Source organism: Engraulis encrasicolus, unplaced genomic scaffold, assembly GCF_034702125.1.
Source record: "Engraulis encrasicolus isolate BLACKSEA-1 unplaced genomic scaffold, IST_EnEncr_1.0 scaffold_133_np1212, whole genome shotgun sequence".
Classification (NCBI taxonomy): domain Eukaryota; kingdom Metazoa; phylum Chordata; class Actinopteri; order Clupeiformes; family Engraulidae; genus Engraulis; species Engraulis encrasicolus.
The window spans coordinates 89,393-106,349 of record NW_026944834.1 but is presented as its reverse complement, the minus strand read 5'-3'; the positions used below and the strand labels follow the sequence as shown (position 1 = coordinate 106,349).

The 16,957-nt window shown below is 42.6% G+C and overlaps 1 protein-coding gene across 1 annotated transcript; it reads right to left on the bottom strand.

Annotated features, from left to right (window-relative positions):
* Positions 1-3,678: 3,678 nt before the first annotated feature.
* On the bottom strand, positions 3,679-12,738 carry LOC134442252 (interferon-induced protein 44-like). Its single transcript, XM_063192496.1, has 6 exons — positions 12,677-12,738; positions 8,282-8,480; positions 8,025-8,174; positions 7,725-7,908; positions 7,457-7,557; positions 3,679-4,060 (listed from the first exon to the last, which is right to left on the bottom strand). The coding sequence occupies exons 1-6, from the start codon at positions 12,736-12,738 to the stop codon at positions 3,890-3,892; spliced, it is 867 nt and encodes a 288-aa protein (XP_063048566.1). The 3' UTR covers positions 3,679-3,889.
* Between the last annotated feature and the right edge of the window lie 4,219 nt (positions 12,739-16,957).

Sequence of the window (16,957 nt, the reverse complement as noted above, 5' to 3'; positions counted from 1 at the left end):
CAGGTGCTCCACCTTCGGGTGGCGGAGTTTCAGATTCCTCACTTCTTCTAAGAGCTGTGTCTTTTTTCTGTAGATACAATATGCTATATATTGACATGATCCCACAAGCTTCAACCAACTACATAATGTGAGCAATCAAGCTCCAATTGTGAAATAATCTATTAGGCATACTAGGCTACCGCCAGAATGGTGACAGGTTACACAGAATAAATAGAATAGAATAGAATAGAATACCTTATACTGTTAAAGAAAATTATGCATAGGCCTATACTGTATTAGGCCTACATATACGCTATATTGATATATGCGGTTGAGTAATGTTGTTACAGGTTAGGGCTTTGGTTGTAGACAGGGGTGCACATAACTTTTTTAGGCCGTTACTCATATGCGCACCAGTAAATATGTTTTGGTACGCACCTCATCCGCGGTAAAAATAAATAAATAAAAAAGTCTACTGTCTGCAGGGTCGAAGGATAAAACATTATAACCACGTTTGAAGGCTAATGCAACTGGTGAAAGGTAGCCTAATCAAATGTGTTGTTAGTTTGATATTCTTTAAATCTTAATTAGCCTACATATGGTACATGATGTAATCTTCAAGTTAAGTGATTATTACGGCCGATTTCGCCGTCATGCCTGTTAACTGATGCACAGAGGGGAAATAAACTTGTATCCGGTGTCCGTTTGGAATATGGTGGGAGGAAGTTGACGAAATTAAGAAGTGGAGCTGGCCGGGAACTGCGTGCATTTAAGAAGCCACGCGCATGGATGCATGCTTTCCGTTTTTAACTTATATGCATCGGAGTTGCCAATGAGAATGACGGGGGTGCGCGTCCATTCTGGGAGTAACAGACGGCACAATTCCATAATGATGGAGGGAGGAGGAGAGAGCCAGGAGCTCAACTCGGTCGAGCTCGCGCTGACTGTCGTTAGATTTACAGTTGATATGCGAGTGACATGTCTATTTTTAGGCAATCATGAGAAAACGGGACACATCGCGTCCCTTACCTGTTCAACACGGAACGCATGCTTTCACTACCACAAATGTATAGTAGTGCCAGTCCCTTGAAATGCGGAATCGTTCAGGAAACTGGCACTACAATTCTGTCCGCTCATCACTATTAGCCTCAAGCCACGGCACTTGGAGCCACTTCTCGGAAAGTTTTGTTTTTTAAATCTCTGACTCAATTTTCTTTGCTGTTGACGAAACTCCAAAGAAACTGATTAGGCTACTGTTGTCTGTTTCTTTTTGGACATGTTTGACCATTCACCAACATCAACAGTCTGTTGAGATAGTCAGTACGCAAGTGCGCTGTAGTGACCGAGGTGGCAGTACGCATTGCTAATTTTTGGTGCGCATGCGCACCTGCGTACCAGTTATGTGCACCCCTGGTTGTAGATGATTTACTGTATGCCACTGTATTGTAATAAGCTATCCATCAATTAACACAGTACTGCTGCCATGACAAGTCCTCAAATTGTGATTTTAAACTTTTATATTTTAAACTTAAGAACTTAACTTACGACACATCAAAGATCAATGTCCTCCAGTTATCTGGAAACACTATACCACAACACATACAGAGAGAGAGAGAGAGAGAGGGGGGGGGGCATTTTTTATGAAATCTTAACATATCTTTAAGAAATAAAGTGTGTGTGTGTGTGTGTGTGTGTGTGTGTGTGTTTGCGTGCGTGCATGCGTGCATGAGTGTGCACTTGCAGGTTTTGTTTGCCTTTGCAGAGATGTCAAAAGTAAAAGTAAAAAAAGAAACACTGTTTCCTTCATGTAACTTCACTGAGTAACCCATAGATCAGTTACGATCAGCTCACTAGTGCTGGTTCGGTGACGGGTCAAATTTGAATTGGATTCTTTTTAGGGTTTTTAGTGTGTAATTATTCAGTAACAACACTATCTACCTCATCAGGTACAGCCAATATCATGCACTTTTATCATTTGCCATGAATGTACCTTTACTTTTGACACCTATGTGTGCATCATAGGTAATTGTGGGCAACAAACTTACAATGGTCAGAAACAGGTTCAGGAGGGGTTGACTGTGACTTTCCCATATCTGCAGAAGAAAACAATGACCAATGTGAAGATTTGGTCTTGGCCTGAAAGATGTATGCAAAACCAAATAAGTATTGAAGACTGAAGCGAAGGAAGATGTAGTTAAAAAAAAAGTATATTATTTTTCTAATCAAGATGTCCTCCATACGTGCGTATATCTTCGTAAGGACACTATAAGCCTAGTGTGTCTATTTTTCAGCATTATTACACGTAATATATGCTGTATATATTTGTTATACATATATTATGTGCAAACAGTAGCATCACCTATACATCATTCTTATCAGTCTTACCTGTCTGCAGGGGGTGGTCCGATTTGAATGCCAGTGTTTGTGTACCAGCTTTTGGTCTGTTTTGATGGTTGGTTGAGGTAGAGTAGCACCACCCCCACTTCCATTGGGGGAAGAAAAACAACCCCACAAGCTCCATAAACAACTCCTCACCAAAGCAGTTTAAAAAGTAGTCGTTACCCCCCCCCCCCCCGAAAGTCACCGTCAAGTCCAATCTTTTAGAACTATAGCATATTAAAAAATCATTAGCGTTAACATCGGCCCAGTTTTACCCATCATCGGCCGATACCGATACATCTGGCCGATACATCGTGCATCCCTAGTATTGACATTTTTAGATTGACTCAAATGCATAAACACAAAACTCTTATGGCACTTTCACTTTCTGCACAATAAAATAAATCATGTGATAGCATACACTGTACGTGCCCAGGCATTTCCTGTAGAATGAGTTACTTCCTTTGCCGGTTCTGCTGTGCAAATCTAGCTCAGCTCTAGCTCACGTGCTGGGGTGCAGTACCCGTTTGAGGTGCTTTGAAGACCTTACTCTGACCGCAGGGCATCGTGCTGATGCTGCGTCTTGACAGAAGCAACAGAGTGTGGGTGCGTGTGTTTACTGTGAGAGGTACAGCTTCACTTCCTGTCTCACACGGGAACTCACTCAGGTAAGGGTGGCACATCATTGTTTACCCTCACAAGTGAAACTACTAAACTACTAAAGTGTCTTTGCACAATTTCATTTCACTCCAGCTAAAACCGGCCGATCAGTCGATCTCTCTACTGCAACTTCGTCCATGTTGTTTTTGCGGGCTCATTTTTGCCAGTGTACCGACATTTATTGATATTATGTGTGTACATGAACACACATTATAATCATCATACCTATACCCTGCTCATAGGTGTTGCTAGTTTCCAAAACGATTAAGAATTTTAGGCCATATGTTAGAGACCTTATGTTGAAAGTAAAGATATTTAACGCAATGTGAGAATGGAAATATAGAGCCTTAAGCTTCTTGGGCACCTGTTCCTAGGCCTGGTAGACCCGTGCAGTAATCCATCCTTGGTCATGAGAGAGAGAGAGAGAGAGAGAGAGAGAGAGAGAGAGAGAGAGGGCACAGCAGTTGATTTGGACCAACACCTTCATATCAGTACTGATACGTAGGGCGCCCCTTCAGGTAAAGCATGTGTCTGTTAAACTGATGAACTTGATAGTCACTATCAATTGTCATCATATTGAAGACACAGGAAGCAATGGAATGAAATTAATTCACACCAATTAATATTGATACCCTTTAATACAACTTCAAAGTGCATCAGTGAACCCCTTATTTAGATCAATCATCACAGTATTCATTGATGGGATTATTTAACCTGACAGTAACCATGTTACTTATTGTGAAGATGAATCTAGCCTACATCAAAAACTCAATAAAAATGTTTTGCATTTGCCTTTTTCTGTGCTGCATACGTATGTGCTGTTAATGCAGGCTAAAGTTTACACACAGTCTGTTCTGTTACAGTAATAGCTTCAGTCATCCAGTTTTTCTTCCACATGGTCGTTGGCAAAGTTGAGAATGCCTTTGAGAGCGGAGAGAAGTAGAATATCAACGTCATCACGCAGCTCAGTTTCCTCATGGTAGTTCTTCACTGGGTAAATGTAGTTTGTGGTAACACCCAGCTTGTTCTGGCACTCCAGCATCTGAACACACACACACACACACACACACACACACACACACACACACACACACACACACACACACACACACACACACACACACGACTCATAGATTATTTTAGCTGCACGTGACATACAATTGCTACGTGTACATGATGTTTTTGAATCGGATCTAATAGATCGGATTTAAGTAGATCGGATTAAGAGTTATTTTGCGACGTGTATACATGGCAATTTCACTTAAATGCGATTAAACGTCTGGGGAAAATAAAGCATTGCGATTGGACTGAGGACGCACGTGCTGAGTGAGCCAAATAAGGCGTGGTGGCGTGGTCGCCAAACCTCCGGGGAACTACTGGGACACAAGCTTATCTTCAGCCCGAAAAAGAATTCCCTCAGTGGACTCAAGGCTGGTAAAATCCCCTTTGGGTCTGGTTCTTTCAAATGCTAGTTAGCACCCTCCTAGCTTAGAAAAACGAACTGGTGAAAGGGTGATGTGGAGTAACTTTGTTGTGCTTAATTACTTCGTGGGGCACTTTTACATCAATATATGGAAGCCACAACATTTATAGTCGCTTAGGGACTTTAAATTAAGCAAAACTTTCATGTGAAAATCAACAGGAAGTACCGCCATCTTTTTCTCACTGACAAAGAGCACGGGCTCTTGGCGCCATCGTGTGGTCAACGAGCATGCGTGGAACGACCGGATTTATTGTAATTCTGATTAAAAGGTTACATGACAGAGGAACGTGTTTAATCGGATTTAAAAGAGGAATAAACCACCCACTTTAATCGGACTTAAGTTTAAATCGGAATAAACTTAAATCCTGTTCGGTAAGTGTTTACATGATGTTTTTAAAGTGGAATTAAGTTTTAATGAGATTTAAAGTGAGTTAAATCGGATTTAAATGCCTCATGTAAACGTACCAACTGTAAAAAATAGCTGTTAATTTCGGGTAATTCTGAAACAGCATTCTACTGGTACAACTACAGGTACTGTGATTACTTTGAGTCACATATTGAGCATAAACAGTAAGTACTGCACAATAGCAGCATTCGCCGTTGTGGAAACAACCAAGTTATTTTAGGCAGCACCATTGAAACCCATTCATCCTCCACTTGTCCGAGAGTGGTCATCCCCATGTTCCCTGGGTCCTATATTCCCCGGGTCCTATGTTCCCCTCTACCGGGGAACATAGGACCCTTTTTTCAAAAAAGGGTTCTATGTTCCCCACTGCTTCAAAGTAGACTGCTGCCGCATGGCAAAGTGCAGGTTGCTGTTGCAACTGTGACAGGTTAGGTTTAGGGATAGTTTTGGTCAGGGCACAAATTGAAAACTCAGAAACATTGCATTACGACAGGTTAGGTTTAGGGATGGTTTTGGGAAGGGAACACTTTGAAAACTTGGAAACATACAATGCGGGGTACATAGAACCCATTTTTAGAAATAGGGTCCTAGGTTCCCCGTTCCCATACAAATACAGGGGAACATAGGACCCGGGGAACATACAACCCTGGGAACATAGGTACGCTCCCGTCCGTGATCACCATCAAGCTTAAGTCATTCTCACTGGTTAAAGATTCTCTGATACTATCAAGCATGATGAAACAATTTCTAAGGAAACTACAATACGGTACTTAAAAAGTGCTTGATGCAGCAAAGTATGAGTAGCACATGCATTTTGATAGTGATGAAAGTGTGAATGGCTGAAACATTTTAAGAACTTGTAACCAAAGAGACTTGAGACAAGAGGGCTTACTCACGTCATAACAGCGTAGTAGGAAATGATGGCGAGGGGAGTACGGAAATGTTATTCACTGTGGAACAGGTCATAGGACAGCGTGAATGTCTGTCAGCTGTCCTTAATTACCCCCAGCAATTACTGCTGACCAACAGCTGCCGTTACTTGGCCACAAATTATCCATCATGGTGTCGCCCCCACTGACCATGTGCAAGGGAGTACGAAAATGGCATCCATCGCACCCACTGACCAATGACCATGCGCAAGGGAGTTAATTTTCCATCCACTCGTGTCCTCAGGCAACGCCCCCGTACTACACCGTGGCCAATGCATTCCCCGCCAAGAGATTGTTCTTTCTCTTGAGTTTCTTTGCTTGTAACACTCTTGCAACAAGCAGTCCCATCTAAACCAATCTGTTAATCAATGCCTGGCCTCACCTGAGTACTAAGGGCTGTTATGCCATTATCCAATTACGCCCTTCACCTGCCAAAATCCCTGATGACTCTGGTCACATGGTACTCTTGCACCTGTATATAAATCTGGACTATCAACACTTCAGTTGCTTGCCTGCCTGCTGGCCGGCCTGCATGGCACAGCATAGTACTTGCTTGCTTACAGGCTTGCATACAGGCTTGCATACTTTCCTCTTTGTGAAAGCTTGCTTTGTGGCACTTGCTGTGTGTGGCATCATTTGTGGCATCATTGCATGTAATGTACTTGCTGCAAATTAGGCATTGCTTTGAGTGCTAGCTTGTAGTGTTGCTTTTTTGCTGTGCTACTTGGTGCAAAATACGTTTTTACAGACTGACCAATGCTATATTCATCATTGGCTCATCAAGAGCTGATACATTAAAAAGTCCCCCTCACACACTCCCATTGCCATTGTAACATAGCACTGCGTAGGCCTACACTGAAATTGTATTCATGCCCCACACATTCAAAGGACCACCGCAAACCAGCATCTCAATATAGCATAGTGGTGCCATGGTATCATGCTCAAGTCACTTCAGTCATGGTGGCCGATGGGACGGTGGGGCGGTAACATGCAGGGTATGGAGAATGATGGGTGGGAAGGAAGTTGCCATGGCCATATTCATGAATGCAACTATGACCTAGTAATTGCCTGCTATCTCACAGTACATATTTCACTTTTTAACTGTAGTGTACCATTATTTTACCTATACTATTGTATAAATATTGTAGAGCACTTTTAGTTTAACAATACTAATACTGTGAACGTTCTGTAGAGTACTGTTATTTTAACAGTTCAATTGCTGCTGAAAAATAGTTATATACTGTGGTACATTAAACAGTACTGGGCTGTATTTGATGTTTAGTGTGAAATAACAGTAGAATTACAGGTACTGTAAATATAATTGCCAGTAACTGCCGTTATTTTGCAGGGGAAATCTCTTAGAGTGTACTGTATGATAAATATTTGTTCTTAATACTTCTGAAAAACTCTCAACTTCTCAAACGTCTCAATCAACTTTAACAATAAGATGTATCCCACAAATAAAGAAACAACGGCACACTCAGAGTAGAGAAGGGGATGGGAGCTGGGCAATTTGGTTTCGAACCTTGGTTTCTGGGGTACCATATGGGGTGAGTGCACACACACACACACACACACACACACACACACACACACACACACACACACACACACACACACCTTTTCTTTGATCTTCTTGCTCCTGTAGATCATCCTCAGGTCTTTGTTTACTTCAGGACAGGCTTTATCAGCCATTGTCATCACAATAACTTGAGGGATTGCTACAGGAAGTAAGGGCAAAGTTATTTCGTTTATGTCTTTACCTTTGTCACTAAAATATAATCACACATATCAAAGACATACATTTTCATGATTCAAATGTTTTACTAATTAAAAAAAAACATTTTATACTGATTGCTAGTAAATTAAGAGGGTATGCAGTACATACTCAACGCAGAGGCTTTCAGTCTGATTTCCCGGAGTTTTTGGATGACAGTATGAACCTGATCATCATTCATCATGCCAATTTTGTCTCCAGGCAGAACACTGACCAGACAGTGAACTGTATCGTTCAGGGTCGGGCAACTGTTGTAGAACTGGTCTTCTTTTTGCACAGAGCCTGCAGGGTTAAACTGAATAACACAGAAGATGGTAGAGTTGATTTTGAAGGGGATTAAGGACATGGGCATTATTATTTCATTTTGAAGCTAATGTAGGCTACTAAATAATTTGTGCATGTGCTTCTCACAAGGTAGCCATCTTTGAGATGACCCTCCAGAGCCATCACAAGGTCATCAGTAGGAGCCCCAGCCACTTCTGCATCCTCCAGTCCCATGATGTCACTGATGACAAAAGGCAGGACGTTCCTTTCTTTATCTTTGAACTTTACTGATTTGAACTAGAAAAGAAAACATGATATAAGATATATTGTTTTCAGTGCAGAGACGCTTCCATGAACAATTTAAAATGTGAAATTCTGAGACATCCATTAGAATGATACTTCACCTTCGTGGTGAAGCTTGTGCCAGAGCCAGCATCAACCAGAGCTGCTTGAACCATGCGACCCCTAAAGACACTTGCAATGGAGCTGATGAAACTGGACTTTCCTGCACCAACTGGGCCATGCACAAGAATACGCAATTGTTGAACCTCGGGGTGAGCAATGTCAAAATGTTTTAACTCCTCTATAATTTTTTTCTTGTTTCTGTGGATATGAAGAAATTGAATTCAGAATATTTTGGAATGCAATCACAATGCAACATTCTATATAATGCTGTAGTCAGAAATGGTCTTGTCTTTAAGTTTATTTGCCTTCAAACAACCACAAATACATTAAAGCAGGCCATAACCCCACAGCCCTTTGAAAAAAATAAATCTGTCAAAGTTCATAGGACGTTCATGTCAAAAACATAACAGAGAAAGCCTATGAACATTGTTTTTCCTGGAAACCTGGAAAAAACACACATATTGAAATGAACACTGAAGCTCAATCTTTTGCAGTAGAGAGACTGGTAGGCATATATTTGTAAAGCTAACACACTCTAGTTTCATCTAGTTTTATCTGAGTCACTGTAAATGGTTCTGAAACAGTACTATGAAACTATGACACAGGATTGTAAGAGAATCATGGCCTTAAAAATGGACTCAAACAAGTGATTACTTCAAATTTGATAAATGAGACTATACCCCATTTCCTGTATGAATATCTCTAGACATTTTAGTGGGTCATTTGGAAATGGATCAAAATAATAATCATAAATTATAAAATGATATACAAAAAATAATTGTAATTACTAATACTACTGATAATACTTACTAATAATTACTATTAATCACTATTAATACTAAATCATACTTAGAATTATAACAATAATACCAATCAAATATAATTATATATATAATTATTGGTATTATTGTTATAATTCTAAGTATGATTTAGTATTAATAGTGATTAATAATTATATATATAATTATTCAAATGTCATGCGTCTAAATAGTTTTTATCTGGTGCACGTTCAGGGTGTAAAGGCAGACTCAGGGCAGCAGAAGGCAGCAATATCAATGTGATAGCGTTCCTAATCCTAATTGCGTCAAAATCTCAAGATGTCTAGAATGAGGTTGAAAACAAATGTTGATCTCAATCTCAACATGACCACTGATACTTAAACCTTAACATGTCAACATAATTCTCTTTTTAGGTGGTAAAATGCAGACTTAGTAATGGCTTTCATGTGCTTTCAAGTTTAGGTCACTGTCATTAAGGACACTAAATTTTCTGACTGCATCCCTTGCTTTCATCCCCTATAGTTTCAAAGGCAGTAGTAATCTTTAGCCTCCAAATATTATTAGGCCTACTTCAGTTTTATCCGTGTTCAGCTGGACAACATTTTGAGACATCCAATTCGCCTTTCCGCAGCCGCACCCCAAAAACGGCCAATCATAGCATTGCAACGGTTGCTAAGCTTGGGACCTCAGTCAAACAAGGCAATTTGATAAAAGGAGGTCTATGGGAGAGGAGCCTAATCGTGAACATAAAAGGAAACGTTGAGCCTATGGCGTCTGTAAATGCCATAGCCGATGTCCAAAATGCTGGAGGGAAGGGTTAAGTTTTCTTATGTCAAATTCGTTTGACTACTCTCTACTCTGCTTTTCACTCTGTGATCCCTTCGATGGACCTTGGTGAACAGGCGCTCGCTTCAAGGGAAGATATTGCGACGTTACTCGCTAAAGAAGCGACACTTGTTGCTCCCCCCTTGGAGGCCGAGGATGGTGTCTATAGCAGATACTTCCTGGTGCCTAAAAAGGATGATGGCGTATGCGTATGTGTAACCGGTGGTTATCCTGAACCTTTATTCTGACGGGGTAACGACGCTCCCCCTTCCTTCCGGTGGGTAGCATATATCATTGCGGTGGTAACTAGCTAGCAAAGACGCTATGTTTTTGATGCTGCAGAGTGTAGCGTGGGTACACCGCTCTCTCTGTCCCTCCGTTTGTGGTTGAGCCATCGTACAGGAAAGGTAGGCGTCCTTCTCGGTTGGTTTATTGCTCTTTTTGGTGCATTGTAATGTACTTAGTTGTTGGTTACTGACACCATTTAACTTAATCGTAGCCCTGTCCATCGGCGGCTGGCGTGGGGTCGGCTGCTGTTCTGGGATGGTGTGCCGAGCTGGGCAAACTCAAGTGTCGCTGGTGGCGTGTCTCCACTTTGTGTCCTTTGGGGTTGACTGCTTGCGTGCCGCTTCGAGAGAACCAGAGGTAGGCCTAATGCCGGCATTTTCTGTAAGAGTCTCGACGCTTAGCTCTTGACTTGTGTAGTGAGTTGTGAATTTCCACAATACACGACTCCTGTTTAATCGATTTATAAATGCCGTGCCTAATGGTAACTTTCTCGTTAAATGTACATAGGAGGAGATGGTGCCTTCGACTACACTGATGCAGTGTCACTAGAGAAGGGGGGCATCACTGTTCTTTTCCCAACCTTTTGTTTTGTTTTGTCCTATTGTGTGAGTGATTCATCCTGTGCAACCCTTTCACTTTGTAACGTCCAAGACGAAGGGGCTTGTGTAAGTTTCACTCTAACATCCGAGACGAAGGGGCTTGTGTAAGTTTCTACTTAGTAACCGCCAAGACGGAGTTTGCGTATATGATTAGGGTATGAACACTGAAGTATTACTGGGAGACGTATCTTAAATCTCAGACTCCTTTTGGAACCTATACTTGCTGTAGGGGGAGACCAAAGACGTGTGTCTAACAGGCTTGTGTGTGTGTGTGGTGGCCATTACCAATTTTGCCCTTTTGGCAGTTTGTTTTCTTTTGTATAATTTGATTTACTAACTTTGTTTGCCGTGCAATTTTTGTTATTTGGTCTACCCCTCGTGCAATTGCCAATTGCCATTAGCACTTTTGCATAACTAGCACATTTGCACAATTTTGTATATTGAGATGACGTGCCTATAAATACTGTAAAAAGTTCATATTCTATTTTTTATATTTGACTGAGCCCGTGAGGCATATTTTCAGATACAGAGACTCATTACGAAAAGAAAGAAAATAAAAAGAACTCTGAATTGTATGACAGTTGTATCTCTTGTTATTCACTAACCTGTTGCGGGGAAAGTCAAATCAAGTGTTTGATGGTTGGGTTCTCTCACCCTAACAAATGAGAGTGGCGTAGTCACTAAACATCTTAAAAATATAAAAAATATTACGGTAAAGAGATAACGCAGGCCACATATGCATACCTGTCAACCATCCCTAATTTCCCGGGAAACTCCCTAATTTTGACCCATTTCCCGATTTCTTCCCGATTTGATTTTTTTCCCGGAAATATCACATTATCAAAAAACACAGTCGGTCCAGTAGGCTATTTATAGGCTACCCACGGCCCTGTCCGATGAGCCACACCCCCTCTTGAAGAGAGAGACAGGGGGTCTTGCTTATCAAGCTACCTGCCAGAAGACGGTATGCCAGATACCACCAAGAATTGAAGTTCCTTAAAAATACGAGCTGTCAACCTCGAGCTCCGTAGCGCTTGTGCGCCCACTCTTTTCCTCAGAAACCGTCAGTTCATGCAACGCTTAAAACAGCCTCGGAACAGCGAATCATGCGATTGAACTAATCACAACCTGTACCAGCCCGAAGTTTTGCACGAACAGACAACTTGTGCGACAAAACAACAAGTTGCGCTCATTTCATTGTTTAGTTTTCATTGCATTGTTTCTCCACGCTGTAAAACGTGTGCTGCTGAGGGATTTTAGACAGCATCTGTCTTTGCCCGCGCGCTGTTGTGAAAAGCAGAGTACAACGCACCGTCCGATCTGTCTCTGTCATCCTGTTGACTGTCAAAATTTGGCCTTTAGAAAATTTCCCGGATTTTGGCTTAAAATATGTGACTTTTCCCGGATTTTGGGAGCTCAAAGTTGACAGGTATGGGCGTATGGCCTATCCTAGTCCTAGACCTACTGTAAGACCTTTTCACTCTTTCTTCAGAGTCTTACGGTTTAAGATGATGACTCTGGGTTCAATTCCCGGCCCGGGTCCTTTGCCGACCCCTCACCGTCCTCCTAATTCGCTTCCTGTCCACCTCTCACACTGTCCTGTCAAAAAAGACCCCCCAAAAATCTTTAAGATGATGACTCCGGCGATGGGTGTATCGTAATTGTCTACTTTCAAATTCACATCTACCCTCTGCATAGGAAATACCTACGCTTTGCATTTGAGGGGGTGTCTTACCAGTTCATGGTGCTCGCCTTCGGGTTAGCCCTGAGCACTTCCTTGGAGGCCGCACTTCTCCCGCTAGGTGAGCGGGACGTACGGGTCTTAGCCTATCTGAATGATCTTTTGGCCTGTGTTAACTCTGAGCCCCAGGCTAGAGCACACACAGACTTTTTGGTGACTCACCTGCACAGTTTGGGATTCACCATTAACTGGCAGAAGAGTTCCCTCCTTCCGGCACAGCACATTGTGTTCATTGACATGTCCCTCGACTCGGTAACGTACAGGGCCTACCTGTCTCCAACGAGGGTGAAGGCCTTCCAGGCCTGCTTCGCGCGGTTCCGCCATTCTTAGCAGCTTCCACTCCACATGCTTTTACACTTAATAGGGCTCATGGCTTCAAGTATCAATGTGTTCCCCTTGGCCATCTCTTCATGAGAGAGTTTCAGCGGTGGGTTGGTGAACTGTGCCTATGCCCAGTCCACCACAGGTCCCGTCGGGTGATGTGTCTGGCAGCTGCCTTACCTCCTTGGCGCCATGGAATGTTTTTAGGGCCTTTCCCATTACTAATCTCTACCCCTATCCCTACACCTTCCCCATGCCCCTTATGCTTTCCAACGAAGCTGTACGGTGTAGGGCTTGAAACGCAATCGCTACGAAGTGGGATATCCTTTCAACAATCAAGGGATGACGCTCACAGCTGTCACTAATTCCATGCATTAGGGCCAAAACATACAAAGGCGGAACGGAACGGTCCCGGGACGAACGCAGTCTTTGTGCTTAGTTTTGACCGGCGTGTTTTTCTCTGCCTTTCACACTGACAGCGTCGGCGTGCGCGGCCAGTCCTATTCAAAACCCTCCCCACAGCCAAAGCTAGCATGCTACTTTGCCATTCATTTGAATGAGACGTCGCCGGCGTGAAAAATACGCTCGAGTTCTATTTTCCAAATGCAGTGCGGCGCGGAGCCGGCTCCTGCGCCGCTGACGCTCGACTACCGCCGGTTGGTGTGTAAGGACAGAAATGTTTCAATGTATTTTCACCGACGCCGGTAAAAAACGCTGCCGTTCCGCGATGCTTTACCGCCCTGGTGTGTAAGACCCCTTAGGTTGACGATAATAGCGTTTTTTTTTGTCATGTGCGTTTTGCGGAGAAAACGGCCATCACACATTAGGACAATGTTAAACTTAGTACAATGGAATGATTATTACCACTGCAAAACCGTCAATTGCGGCGAAAATATTCAAACTTGTGTGCTGTTGTGGGTGCCGCGGCTTGCCGCAAGTTTTTAAATGAATTCGCAATGCATTCAGGGAAACCTGTCGAAGCCCTCCGCAGACGGAGTGTGGTGTCTGAAAATCTCAGCGCGGAGGAGTGGAAAGCCCTTCGCCGCACCCCTACCCATCTGTCTGTCTGGGGTTCGGCGTAGGGCTAAGGGGTGTAATGGGATTCACCCTAAAGCTGGGCTTACACTGTGCGACTTTTTGCCCGATTTTGCCCCGATTTGGCACTCGCACGACTTTTTGAGAGTCGGGCCGATTTCTTGCTCAATCGCAGGTCAATCGTGAGTCCCGCATCGTGCAGTGTACATGGGTTAACGACAAGCGATTTCGCCTCACGATCGTGCAATCGCAGGGTCGCCAGAAAATCAAAACTGTTTGAAATCCGGGTCGTGCCTCGTGAGTAAATCGCATAGTTAAAGCAGTGCTACGACCCGATTTGACACTACACATGCACAAATAAATTGGGCCGTGCGATTCGCTCTTGAGCGCGTCCTCATCTCCACCTCAGGTGCGCATGTTCCTTCCTCTGCAGCCCCGGGAAACAGTCGGACCATTCGGCTCGCATCCAACCGTCGGCTCATATAGTGTGAGGACGTGAGTCGTGAGATATGAACTTTTAAATCGCAAAATTTCCTTGTGCAGTGTGAGCAGGAGCTTAATACCCACAACTGAAAATATCGCACAGTGTATGCCCGGCTTTAGTAGAGCAGGGGTTGGGAACCTTTTTCATTGGTGGGGCCACTTCAAATTACTCTAAGGGCCGTCAAAGTCCTCCGAGGGCTGCACTATGAACACAAACCAGGATTTTCCCCTGCACTTTAGGCCTATGTTGAAGGCAGCCAGCTTCAAAACAGACCCCACCTTCTCTTGGTCCCCTGAATATAACTTAATTGTATTGCAAATGTAATTTCTAAGATTCCTTTACAAAATATGCCATTTTTCATGTGACGCTGCATAACGTTAAAATGTCATCGCGGGTGGATAAAACTGCCTCAAGGGCCGCAAATGGCCCTCGATACATAGGTGCCCCACCCCTGTAAGTAGAGGGTCCCCTCTGGGGACGGTACCCTCTCGCATAGTTCTCCGTACAAACGCAACCCTCAGAGGGTGGGGGGGCGTTGCTTGATGGTTGTGTTGTCAGTGGTGTCTGGTGATCCCAGCTTGCCACATGTCACATCAACTACCTGGAACTCCTGACGGTGTTCCTGGGTCTGTTCAATGTCTTGTTCATTATCTAAATTTTGCTTTTTAACACTTTTGTATGTATCTTAGCCCTATTACTTTAATGGTACATCTTCTTTTACCATGTATTGGACTATGCTGTCAGTGTTTTAACTGTAGTCCTACACTGCCCCTAGATGTCTTTGTTTATTATCTACATTTAGCTTTTTAATACTTTTTTGTATCATATTATTTCATGCTACATCTTCTTTTACCATGTTGGACAATGCTGTCAGTGTTGCTACTGTACACTGCGACTAGATCATCTCCATTTTTGCTACTAATTACTTGTATACTGCTGTACTGTAAGTCGCTTTGGTCAAATTAGTCTGCTAAATGTAATGTAATGTAATGTAAAAGAAGAACAGTGCTCATGTAAAGGGGAAGCTGATGTGATATCAGTAAAAACAGTCAATCAATATGTATGGCAGAAAAATCCCTACCATGCTAATTTGGTATATTAATTACTGTAAGTGTATTTTATAGAGAGGTCATTGCAATATTGATGGAATGATGCAATATTGATAGTCTTGTAAGTACTTACGATTCATCAAAGTCAATAGGTCTCCAGTTTTCTTCGTACACTATCATTACAACACACACAACAAAAACAGACCAGAGAAGGGGGAGGAGAGCCAATAGATTATACGTCAGTACATTTTGTACAATATACAATACAGGTAGGCTATCTCCAGCAGACTTACAGGGCTCAGGAGGAGGAGGAGGAGGAGGAGCAGCTGCTGGTGCTGGTGCTGGTTGTGGTCTGGGTGGAGGAGGGGGATGGTGGTGATGGTGATGGTGAGTATGACGTGGCCCCATAGTTCCTGCAGTGAATAAGCAGGAACATGCACTCATATAGTGGCAACTCGTGCTGTGAAATGTATAGCCTATGTATCCTGACAAGCTACATATATGCTGTCATTATGAAAAGCTGCCCATAGTGTGGCACTGCATCATAAGCTGTTGAATCAACAGTTGGCGTTCAAACCATTGAGGTTCAAACCAATTCAAACTTTTGAACTGCCATTAATACTCTGTCAACATTGCCATAGCTCCAGAAGCCTTCCCCAATGACTTACTATTTAAAAGAGAAAGAGACTCTGACAGTCATAGAAAGATAAAAGGATGGATGTTATACATTATCTGGTGCAGTACTAGACCCCAGGCATACTTTATGTACTTTCTGCTGCTGTGTATTAGGTTAGGGCCTATTTTCTTTCACAAATGTTTTCAAAGAGTTAAGAGTGCTTGACAGGCAGAACATGCCAATCCAATTGAACACAAGTGCTGTATTGTTTATCCCTCCACCTCAGGTCTGAAGGATAATCGGATAATCATTGAAATTCAATAAAACTTCACTTAAACATAAGCAATGACAAACATAGTAACTACCTGTACAATATAATATTCCTGTAAATATAAATGACCTTTAACTACTTAATTCAACACAAGTTTCCCATGCATCACCTGTCAGAAGGTCAACTCTGCTGTGTAGGTCACCAAAGTCTGCAGATAATCTCTCCACAAATCTTCACCACTAACTCAAACAAGGACACACACTGCGCCCTTATTTAGACAGGAATACAACTAAACAAGTCCGTACAGTAAGTGACTGTTAAAACACACAGTCACCTGCTACCATAACCACGGTTGGGTTAATCTTTAATGGTTTTATTGCAGGCCCTAAAATTGGCACAAATAGTACTGGTTATTCCATTGACTGAAAAAAGAGACAAGGTACAATAAAATAAAATGTTGTCCAAAGACCACAGTCCATCTTTAATGCCCTAGGTCTATGATATGTACAGAGCTGAAGTTTCATTTTAGTTAGGCTAATCATTAATCCTACAGTCTTCTGTTGCGTCTCTTTGTGATAAAGCACTTTTCAATGATATGTGAAAATAGCATTTGTACTGCAATCTCCTTAAGCATTGAAGCAGCTTTTGTAGTTTTTTTTGACATGTG

What these genes read in the sequence shown, in the direction of transcription:
- LOC134442252 (XM_063192496.1), bottom strand. Translation starts at nt 12,738, where the DNA reads ATGTGCTGTGCCGGAAGGAGGGAACTCTTCTGCCAGTTAATGGTGAAT. An exon ending in GTGAATCCCAAACTGTGCAG is followed by an intron (nt 8,481 to 12,676) that starts GTGAGTCACCAA and finishes TCATATCCACAG; the next exon opens with AAACAAGAAAAAAATTATAG. An exon ending in GCAAGAAGATCAAAGAAAAG is followed by an intron (nt 4,061 to 7,456) that starts GTGTGTGTGTGT and finishes GTGTGTGTTCAG; the next exon opens with ATGCTGGAGTGCCAGAACAA.